General features: G+C 45.1%; 1 protein-coding gene across 3 annotated transcripts in view; it reads right to left on the bottom strand.

Moving 5' to 3' along the window:
* Nucleotides 1-12062, bottom strand: part of nrxn3a (neurexin 3a) — a 200104-nt gene that overhangs the window by 115080 nt on the left and 72962 nt on the right. For all 3 annotated transcript variants that reach the window (XR_004556265.1, XR_004556266.1, XM_034134763.1), the window contains one exon: nt 63-364. Coding sequence is in view for 1 of the 3 variants with exons in the window: in XM_034134763.1 (XP_033990654.1) it covers nt 63-364 (302 nt within the window). In the remaining 2 variants the exon portion in view is untranslated. The remainder of the gene's footprint in view (nt 1-62; nt 365-12062) is intronic.

Below are 12062 nucleotides of genomic sequence, written 5' to 3'. Positions count from 1 at the left end.
CATCAACACCATAATTAAGATCAAATTCATAAAAGGTTTGCACATCCATCTCTTCCCCTTACCTGCCGGAGGTTGCGGGTCACTTTGACATCGTGCCATGAGTTGTCGTTGAACTTCCCGTTGACTGGCTCCACGATGGCCTCAAAGGCACCGGAGCCCAGGTTGATAACGAGGGAGACAGCACCATCCTTCAGCGCCAGGTTGACGTAGTCAGCTGACTTGCCAGTGTGAAGGATAAGGCCGTTGCGCTGCCACGTCTTGAAGGAGAGCGTTATCTCGTCGCTGCTGCTCTGGATGGGGTTCTGGGAGAGGTCGTAGCAGAAGTACTCTGAGCCACGGAAAGTGGCCACGTTCTCTTCCCTCGCTGTGGTGAGGAGAACAAAGAGGAAATAGTATATTTTCAGCCATCACACAGCAGGCCAGATTCAAATTAGACCCGAAACATCTACAATATGTCTTTTTAATAAACATAGATATAAATAACACTTGGGATTTGAATGTTTTCCAGAGCATCATGGATTTAATTTAAAGCAGAACATTTATGTTGAGAATTCTCAACATAAAATAAACAACAATATTGAAATGAGGGTCTACAACTACAAGTAAATAGCCTGCAAATAATATTATGTTATATTTCATAAAATGGTGCTAAAGTTGCTTGACAGCCCATCAATGTTTCATGGGATGATAAAAGTGATGAATTACATTCCAAACTTGTGATATGAGCGCAGTGGACCGCAGTCCTCCTCAATCTGATGCATGTTAACTATGACTAGGAAAATAACTCCGGATTCAGCCATTAGCAAATTGTACACATTTTAGGACAAAATTATTTCAACAAGGGCCATTTAAGTGTTCGTAATAAGTTGAGGTACCTTAAAAACAACTATCCACTGATTACCGGACGTCTCTCTCACAATGTAAGTATGGGAAAAAGGATTTGTATTCGACCCCATATCGTACATTGAGATTTAGAAGTTGTAATTACACAGTTTGCCCATTGTGATATGCAGATGATACCCTACTATAACTATCAATCAAGCAAATTAAAACAATCAATAAGCAACACTTTAACAGTCAAAAATAGGATAATCTGAGTCCAGAAAAGTAGAATGGGAGAAAGAGTCTCCTCTGGGGCCAGTTCACTGTTTGTGTTCGGGAGGCAGACACCCTCTCCACAGTTAAAAGTAGGCTTAGACTACCTCATGGATAAAGATTAGTTTGGACTCACTCAGGCCTGACTTGCACCAAGCACACAGTCTGGCTGCTGTAGGCTCAGACTAATGGGGGGCCGAGCTCCTCCTCTTCCTCTCTATGTCTTTCTATCTGCTGTTTCTATCATTCTGAATTCATGGCCCGTAAATGCCTGTCATCATCAGCAGCATCATGAGCGGAATCATCCTCGGACTTTTTGTGTCTCCAGTCAAAATGTAATCATGCAAAATGCCACATTTAATAGTGTGGATCATAAGTAGTGGCTGCGCCTGCTGTCTGGGTTCTGTTTGATGCCAATGGACACCACTCTGGATCCATCTTTTTTATATATGTTCACAATCATATTTTTGTGATATTTATTGTGTATATTTTAAATGTATTGTGTTGATAATTATGAAAACACAACATCTACTGCATCTCTATCCGCTCAGATTCGCTTCTGAGGCCGGTGCTGTTACTGTATCGTATTTGTACATACATGCTATGGACGTTTCATGTTTAAAATGTTTAAATCTTATAATTTAACATAGCTGAGACCAAATCTTTCAATTGACCTTATAATGAAATCATCAAGGGTCAAGGTTACTGCATTGACATTAGAAGGAAAAAGAAGACAGGATGCTGAGGTAAAACAAGACCACTTATGAATATAGGTATGTCTTTAATAATAAGCATGAATCGAGTTATAGTTAGCATATCATTTAACATTGTAAAAAGAGCTCCTCTGTCCAAAAATAGGAGCCTCTAGAGATATGTAACCCATGTCAAAGAGGAATGTAGGCAATTGGAGAAGTAAAAGGATCCTGCAGATAGCTATCATCTACAAACATCAAAGGCCTTATCTTGCCAGAACAATTGCCATTTCCTGTCAAATAGCCGGCTTGTGACACAGTGGTTATGCTTGTGATGATACAGAGAGAAGCCAGGACTGTGTCTGTGATCTTACTTACAGGGAAATACAGAAGAGCGACAGGGAAGTGCCGAAAAAAGAGAGAAAAGGACACAGCAGAGCTGAGAGATAACAGAGACAAATGATCCAGTCAGGAGTCATTATCTGTGAGATCATCTTTAATTAAAGCAATGTCGTTTAACTTAAAATACTAGACTGTTGACTCAGCCACAACACAGCACAATCTATCAGCCAGAGAGACACTACGAGGGGATGCAGCCATGATGTGCTCTGCAACAAAGGCAATTCCTGAAGAAGACTCAACACACTTAAGTAAGCATTTATCGTGATTCTCTGGAGCCTTTGAAATTATAATATAAAAGTGATTGCTAATTATCTCTGCAGGGCTCTAGACTTGTCAAAAGTGGTAGCATTTGCGATAATGTTTTGCGAGTAAAAAATGTGACATGGTTGCACTCTGCCTCCACTGTAAGCAACTGGTTTGCACAGGTTTGAAGACTTACAAATTGGCATACGCTTCTACAAAGCGATGCATTGCTTAAGTCCTTGACGAGAGCTTCCAAGTCACTTCAAAAAACACCCCAGCATCATGTGTCACTGTCCTTTCTACATTCAGACATTGCAATTGTTCATAGTCACAAAACACCTCCCAATAGGACAATGATCTTTTATTAATAACAGGAATGTGTTTTTAACAAAGCACACCATCAGCTGTTGAATACACTAGCAAAAGAGGAATTCCATTCGTAAATACGCTGTGTTCTCATCGCTGGGCAGGTTTGGGTGGCAGGGTACCAGCTAGATGATTAAATGTGCTACACAACGGGGGGTTACGTATTGTAACCCTAGTTATATAAGCACAGGCGGAGCCCTCTACTGGACTCTATGGGTACTACCTCTCAACCATACTATGCAAGCATTCACCTACTGAGATATCTATAAACGTAGCCGGCCCCTCGGGACGGGCCTACCTGAATGCGCGCGCAAGCTCACCGTATATAACCCGGCCTCGCCTCCTGACTGTCATCCTACACCCTCTTCAGCGAGCGGCATAGGACATACAGGGCCCTGAGTAGAGGCCTGTGCTTATATAACTAGGGTTACAATATGTAACCCCCCGTTATATCTTACACAGGCTCCGCCCTCTACTGGACTCTATGGGTACAGTGGGTGGAGCCCTGATGCATAAACGCCCTGTCGTCCAACAACATCGACCCATCACACTGCCCCTGACCGGCTTTTGGTTAACAGCCACTGCCCCGCAACTTCTTCTCCTCCGGTTGTGACAGTGGAGAAGTCAGGGCCGCAGCTTACTTGGCTGGTAGAGCACACTCAGACACGCTTACCTCGTGAAGAGTGTGCATGGAAAATAGTGAGGAAGGCGCCCTGCTTGGGGCTTACTGCACACCATGTTCCCCGGGTCCCTAAGGAGCATGGGAAAACATAAGTGCATTATACTGGGGGGGGTCAGATACCTACTGAAGTCAAGGCAAGTAGCAACGCTGTCTTCCATGACAGTGCTTTCAGAGAGGAGAGCTCCAGAGGCTCAAATGGTTCTGTGACCAGAGCTTCGAGCACCAGCGGCAGGTCCCATTGCGGGGAGGAGGCGTGCACTACTGGGCGCTGCCTCCTGACCCCCTGCAAAAACCGCAACATAAGCGGCTGACTGAAGGCTGACCTGCTGCCAAATCCCTCATGGCAGGACGAAATGGCTGCTGCATACACTTTACCTGTGGAATGAGCAAGCCCCCTGTCCACCAGTAACTGCAAGTAGGACAGAATAGAGCCCAACGTACAAGATAGGGGTTCTAGACTCCGCTCCTCACACCATCGCTGGAATCCCAACCACTTTGGCCTGTAACAGGCTGTGGTGAATCCTGCTCTTGCTGCCTGGATAGTCTGAATAACTTTGTCAGACAATCCACCCTGTCTCAGCCTGTCCCTCTCAGGAGCCAAGCCTGGAGAGGTTGGCCCAGAGAGGGTAACGCCCCTATTGCACCTGCTTCCTGAGACATCGCCCCACAGAACTGAGGAATCGCCCAGGGCTGGCCCACCATCATCTGTGTCACCTCTGCGAACCACGGCTCCCCCGGTGATCTGGGGCCACTAGGATGACTGACAGATGTTCTCGTCTCACCCTCTCCAGGAGGGGGAGAATGAAGCGCAGCGGTGGAAAGGAGTAGAGCAGCTTTCTTGGCCATGGCTCGAGTGCAAACACGTCCACCCCCAAGGGTGGATTGTCCCGCCGAGCCAGGGACAGCTGTCACCGTTGTCCCCTGTCGCAGTCTGTGAACTGCCCGAAGCAGGGATGCCTGTCTGCTCTCTGACAGGGTGGCGCATAGCCTGCCTGCATTGAGCAACATCCCCAGATACTCCACCTGCTGGTGAGGTATGGGACTGCTCTTCTTCCAATTGACCGCAAATCCCAACTTGATTAAGTGTAGGATCAATTGGGCTGTGTGAAACATTGCCCATTCCCTGGACCTGGCCATGACTATGAGGCCGTTCAGATAAAAGAAAACCCTCGTGCCATGGTCGCGAAGCGGCTGAAGCGCTGTGGTCACACATTTGCTGAACGTGTGGGGATAGGGAATAGCCGAACGGTAGTGTGTTGTACTCATAGGCTATCCCCTGGAAGGCAAAACGCAAATACTTTCTGTGCTCTGGAGCAATTTCGACATGAAAGTAAGCGTCCTTCAGGTCGATGGTTGTAAACCAATCGCCCGGCTGCACTAGTTCCAATAACTGTTTTATGGTTAACATATGGAATTTTTTGCAGGCAATGTGCTGATTCAGGATGCGGAGATCTAGAATGGGTCTGAATTCCCCTGTCTTCGTGGAAACCAGGAAGTACATGGAATAAAGCCCCTTCTCTCTGTGCTGAGGGTGCACAACAGACACCGCCTGTTTTTGCAACAGGGCCTGAATCTCTGCCGAAAGGAAACCTATCTCCTCCTGGGATGATAGATTTGCCTCTCTTATGCTGTTAATACACAGCTGAGCTTCCATTCCGCATAACACTGTGTTAGGGGGCAAGCAATCAGCCGTGGAGCCACAACCAGGAAGCTGTGGTATTCCCTGGTGGCCCACTCCGCCGCCAAACTTCCCATGAAAGGAAGTTCGGCCCATGGGGGGCTGACACAGAAAGGGCCGATTTTCTATTGAGGTCCTTGAACGCACCGCTCCGCCATAATGCAGTCTTCACCCAGACGGTAAAATTCATTAATCTGAGTTTTTACGCTAGGCGCGGTGTGTCTCCTGACAATAACACGCCGGCCATAATGTCCCTGTACCCGCATAGCGCTTTGATAGCATTTCCTGCGGTTTATTACCCTCACATGCGCATGCCCACTAGCTGCTTCCTTTACTGGAGTTACAACTGGGGCAGCGAGTGGGGAATCATGGGGAATAACATTATGAGGAAGTGTGGAATTGTGGAGAGAAATTACACTTAGACTGGGATTAATGCAATCATTTTTATTGAAAGTGCGTGTCACAATCTTTGCATCAAAGAGGGAGGAGGCGGGATTCGCCCTCGCGTCCTGGGTGGAGAAAGTCACTCTCTCCGCCGGGACGCTTCCTCCCACCGCCAGTCAGCTCCGGGAGGACAGTGCACCCCACGCAGAAGCCCTCTGCTGAGGTGGAGCCGGAGCAGAAGCCTGTCGAGGTCGGACAGTCCGTCCCCGCGAGTGCCGGTATTGAGCTGGTTCCGCGGGACGAGCCGAGGAGGTAGAGGGGGCAACGGGAGCCGTGGGGGCTCTGTACCGGCGCCTCTCTCTCCTTACCACCGTAGCGCCGCGCTCTCTCCCCTGAGGAGGAGCCCGAGGAAGAGCCAGCGGCAGCATGCGGCTGAGCTGCACCCTCTCTTCCTCCAAGCGACTGAAGCGCTGTGTGACCGAGGTGATCGATCCAAAGAGCCCCTCCGTGGATACGGGGCCCCCAGGGGATCATCGTGATTCTTCCTGGAAAGCGCGGTGAGTCCCAACCACACGTGACGTGACGCCACTGTGGCCAGGGACATCACAGATATCTGGCAACGGGGGTGAAATGAAGGCCGGCTGCGCCGGACGAACCGGGCCATAGAACCCCTGACGGAGGCGGCTCACCGGCTTCGGTGGCAGTGGTGAGGGGAGCGGTAGCCCTACACGCTCCGCCGCCATGGCCATCACCAAGGGAAGTCTTGACGTGCAGACCTGTGCGGTGGACCCTCCTGGACGTGGGACCCGGAAGCACCAGACATCGAAGAGTCCTAGTCGTCTTCCTCCTCGAGAAACGGGGCCGCCCGGCCCGCCGGAATGGCGAAAACGAATGGCACCTCCCCGGCCACATCCTGTTCCTCCATTTCCACCACCTTGAGGTCCACCTGGTCCTCCACCTCCTCCGGCGAGACATAATAAGCCTGGAAGTGCTCCAGACGGTGCCGGCGGCTGAGCTGTGGGAGCATACGGCAGGCATTGCAGGACGGAGACTGGGTCAGGCCGTCCGCGGCGTGGTCAGGCCCCAGACACTCAAAACAGAGGTGGTGGGGATCGGCACCTATGATTAAGCCAGTGCATGTAGGACAGGGCCGGGGCTCAAGGAGTGGTGAGTCCATGATTTAAGTTTCTTTCTCTTTCTTTCACGTTTACGTTGAAGAGAAAAGGATGACAGTCAGGAGGCGAGGTCGCCTTATATACGGTGGGCTTGCGCGCGCATTCAGGTAGGCCCGCCCCGAGGGGCCGGCTACATTTATAAATATCTCAGTAGGTGAAAGATATAACAACAGATATAACAACAGATAACACAAAACGACCTCGTATTTACAGGGCTAAATGTACATACCTAGAGACATTGACAAGTACCAACAGTATCAATTATCATTGCACCTATCCGAGCTTTGAAAACAGGCCGTGGAACCAATTTGCTCATTTTCAAATCTGATGGTAATGAATAGAGGATGAAAATAACTTATTTAAGAGTGAAATGAGAATGAAGTGAGGAGATTATTATCAGCCGATAATGGTTTTAATGGCATCCAAAAGCCATTACATTCAGAGCCTGCCTTTGATGAATGAGCTTGGATAAGTCCTGCAAAGGGTCATCCATAAAAATGTCAGAAGGAGAAGTGGCATCAGGAAAAGTTATTGCTGCAGTAAATCTCCCTTATGCTTGGAGGGTAAGGAGAAGATGCATGTTCAATGTAGCAAAGAAAGTGCGGTTCTAAGGCCGCTGATGCACTGCCAGATTCTCGGATACGCCTTTGGAGGCGGCTTATGGTAGAGAAATGAACATTTAATTCACAGGCAACAGCTCTGGTGGACATTCCCGCAGTCAGCATGCCAATTGCACGCTCCCTCTAAACTTGCGACATCTGTGGCGTTGTGCTGTGTGATAAAAGTGCACATTTTGGACTGGCCTTTTACTGTGAGCAGCCTAAGGCACACCTGTGCAATAAACATGCTGTCTGATCAGCATCTTGATATGCCTCACCTGTGAGGTGGATGGAGAAGTACTCACTAACACAGATTTAGACACATTTGTGAACAATATTTGAGAGCAATAGGCTTTTTGTGTACATGGAAAAAGTCTTAGACCTTTGATTTCAGCTCATGAAAAATGGGAACAAAAAGTGTTGCGTTTTTGTTCAGTGTATCAGTGTTTGGTCTATCAGTTTCAAGAGCATTCTTAGAGAATGTACGAATTCAGCCAGAGCTAAATAACCAGCACAGTTATATTCAAAATGTCACTGTGATACAACTAAATATTTCATAATAAATGTATAGTTGATATTTCTCAATCATTTCACTGTCTTGTCAGACAGCTTCACGGTTAGCTGACACGCAAATACCTACTTTATAAATATAAAGCAGCTCAAATAAAATAAAAGTTGAAGCAGGTGTGTTTGTTTCAACTTTGACAAGATTAAGTGGCTGTGAGTGTATGTGTATCATACATTATTAAAAAAGCTCTGGCAAATGAATAATATGGACTGTTTTGTAAATCATTAATATTACGACAGGCCTCAGTGGCACCTAGCTAATGGTTGTAGAGGGAATATTAATCTGCAATAAATATGTCATTGGCTCATACATTAGTAAGTGACATTGTGATTTATGGTGTGTGGATTTTCCTGCAGATTTCTGCATGGCTGACTGAATACGTTTGTGAATTGGCCATTGTGTCTCTATTATGAAACATTCTCAAAAAAGTCTGGCCCACAAAAAGAAAAGGAAATTAACAACAAATGTGACACTATAACATAGCATCTTTGTAATTCATATTGTGCATTTAGTTTGTGTTTATGCAGCAACGAGAAATCGAGGGAGAACAGCAGCACTTACGGTAATGGTTGCTTGTGACATCAAAATGTTCCATGATCTCAAACTCTCTAAAGTAAAATGCTCTCTGACCCAGTTTGGACATGTTTAAGAAATGCTTTGCAAAAGCAAGAAGATGTACGCAATGCAGTTTTTTTCTTCTTCTAGCTAGCAGTCCGTTGCTAAGGATGGCAAACCGAGGACGCTCTGATCAAGGGACCATGTGCAGTCATATCAGTCCTCATGAAGAAGTCCAGTCAATTAAAAGTCAGCAGTGGCCAAAAAAAACAGAAAAAAACATTCCTCCGTGAGAAAGACTTAAAGGTCCCCTATAATGCAAAATGCACTTTTGATGTCTTTTATACATAAATATGTGTCCCCGGTGTGTAAGGAGACTCATAAAGTGTCAGAAAATAAAACCGGCTCTCTTTTCCTCCTTACCCACATCTCTAAAAACGGGGGTATCACGGAGCTGATTCAGATATGCTGCGGTCATGATGACATTACTAAAATGTGGGCTGGCTTTACGTTGAACTCCTGGGAACGTCCCACCCACGGCCCAACCTATCGTCCCCAATCAGAAACGTTGCTGTATCAGAAACAATGCGCAACGTGTTTTGGAAGTAATATGGTCTGTGTTTACATTAGCAAGCATCGCTAACACTCAGAGCTAACGCTGTACTGGAGAGAATATGTGTAAAGAAGCCGGATATAAAAGGTACTGTTCTTGTGGTAAACTCGTGAGAGAGAAAGCGTTTGAGCTCCATACTAATTCTTGATGTGGTTTGGAACATAATATGGCGTTTATTCACGGCAGCGTTTAGCTGAGTTTCTGCTGGTAGACAGCCTTCTCTTCACAGAGATCACTGCTTGCATACGGACGCTCCAAAGGGGCGTGGCCAGCAGCAGCTCCAAAGGGGCGTGGCCAGCAGCAGCTCGGGTTACATTTAAAGGGCCAGACCCAGAATCAGCACTTTAGTAACAGGGCTGAAATAGAGGGGTATGAGGCATGCTACAATGGGTGATCTGTTTGGTATTTTGAGCAAAACACTTCAGAGACATGTTTTGTATAGATATGGTCCTATAATATATTGGTCAAATATAGCATAATAGGTGAGCTTTAAGGAATGTTGTCTTTCCATAATAGCAGATGGTGTAGTATATATATGAAAGTACCTGCTTGATATGTTCAATATGGATACCAATAGGGACTTTATGAAAGTAAGATGCTGAACCAAATACAATTTCCTTTGTGTTCTTTGTGTGAATCTGATTACTATCATCATTATCATAATTATCAGTCCATTCAACCACGTTGTTTATGTTGGTGCAGCCCAGGGTGCTCCGAGTTATTTAACAGAGATATCAGTGCTGTATCATCAGAATCCTCAGAATCTTTTGATTTGCCGTGTACAAATATATTTCCTGTCTCCCAATATCTACATTGACTGTGTGAGGTCAAATATATGGTTATTTGAACATCACTTTTTATTTATTAAATATTTCTGCATAATGTAAACTCAGCTGTGCAGTAGTGCAATCAAAAACTAATACACACGAAGAAGGAAAACACATACATGACAAGAGTATCCATTTATGAGCTTTCTGATTCTCTGCTGCTCCCTGTCTGTCTCTTTCCTCAGACTGAAATTGTTCCTTTTTGTCAGAGCTACAGGTCACACAGACGCTGTCCTCTAGAAGCAATTTCATAACCAGCTAATTTGAATTTGCCAGATCCTTTTTCATCTTCTGGTATGAGGAGTTTTTCATTAATTCCCTCATAATTTCAATTACAGGTTCATCATGATAGCAAAGGTGATGGGGAAGCAGTGGCGGTGTGTGAGGAGAATGTGTAAGACTTTTAGACAAACGGACCAAACGTCTGGTAAGTATCACTACAGTAACTGTTGAAAGACAAATATCCATTAATGCTGTCAATGTTCAAAATGCCTGTGCTTGCTTATTGGATATTAAAAGTATATCTTAACTCATGTCATACCTACAGTATACAGAGTGGTGCAATGTAAGTGTCCTTTTTGGTGTAAAAATACATTTTTAAATTCAGAGCCAGATTTACTATTCCGCCTGGTGTATCAATTGACAATTATAACTAAAGTAATAATGAAAGAATAAATGGTAGAGTCATGTTCACAGAGTAAGATTGTATTCTGCTGGATTTACTTTGGTCATCCACTTTTTGTCAGTTGCTAATCATTTAGCACAAGTTGCCCATTTGATGTTTCTGTAACACAAAGAAGGAGCTGATGAAGGGCCGTGCCCTGGCAGTCACATTTACTTGCACTTTGGCAGGATTCACCTACTGGTTTCAAAATATAACATCCAGCAGAATAATTTCCATTGTCTCTAGGATTGGTGGTTGATTTTCATTGGTGTCAATGCACAAAAATGCACATTTTACAAAATGCCTTGCTAATAAGCAGAGCTGGACCAGTTCCAACATTCACACATGAAGAAAGAACTAGAACGCAAAAAAAAAGCAGCTTTACATTGATGATGTTGTTATAGATCAATACAGTCTTCAGTGTTTCCCACAGAATTTGATTCTATTTGTGGGGGCACCGCACCCCGCACCCCTCAAATAACAAAATACATGCAAGTTCATGGCTGAGTGAGACACACCGGAGTTGAGGATCTGTGGGGTTTATTCTCCCAAAAATATAATTTTAAATGTACAATTTAGGCATTTAGCAGACGCCTTATTCCAAAGCGACTTACGATTACCAATTACGGGGCATTTTCCCTGGAGTAACTGAGGGCTAAGTGCCTTACTCAAGGGCACACTAGTGGTGGTGTTCAAGGCGGGATTTAAACTTGCAACCTTTCGATCATCAGCCCACCAAATCCCCCTATCTTGTGAACCCTGTTGGGGTTCCACAAGGTTCCATTCTTGGACCATTACTGTTTTCTCTGTACATTAATGACTTGCCTAATGTATGTCCTGAGTTGAATGTGCAAATGTATGCCGATGATGCGGTCATCTTTGTACACGGGAAAAATACAGAAATAATCACATCTTGTCTCTCAAATGCTTTGGACAAGGTTCAACACTGGCTGAACAACATTTGCTTACAGTTAAAAGCAAAAAAAACAGTATGCATGATGTTCAGTAAACGACCAGTCAAAATCGAAGGATCCAATGTGTTTTTAAACGGAGCAGAACTAGAACTAGTCCCCCACTTCAAGTATCTTGGAGTCATATTGGACTCGAACATGACTTTTAAGAAACATATCAAGAAAGTATCCAATACCATTCAATTCAACTTGCAACATTTTAAACAAATTAGACCTTTCTTAACTGTCAATGCTGCAAAGTCATACCTCCACTGTATGATTCTATCCCACATTGAATACTGTTTTACAAACTGGTCGTTTGCTTGTGCCACAAACCTGAAACCAATAGAACAGCTGTACAAGAGAGCTATCAAGGTTTTTGACAGAAAGCCTTATTCATACCACCACTGCACCATCCTTGAGAAACACCATTTCTTGAGTTTTGACAATTTTAAGTCTTTTAAAAGTATGTGTTTTTTTAATAAATGTTTACATGGACTGCCCCCCTCAGGGGAATTCATCCACAGAAAACACACTGGACGCTGCACTAGGTCAGAAACCAGAAGAGA

Source organism: Trematomus bernacchii, unplaced genomic scaffold (genome assembly GCF_902827165.1).
Source record: "Trematomus bernacchii unplaced genomic scaffold, fTreBer1.1, whole genome shotgun sequence".
Taxonomy (NCBI): Eukaryota; Metazoa; Chordata; class Actinopteri; order Perciformes; family Nototheniidae; genus Trematomus; species Trematomus bernacchii.
This window is presented reverse-complemented; position numbering and strand designations above follow the sequence as displayed.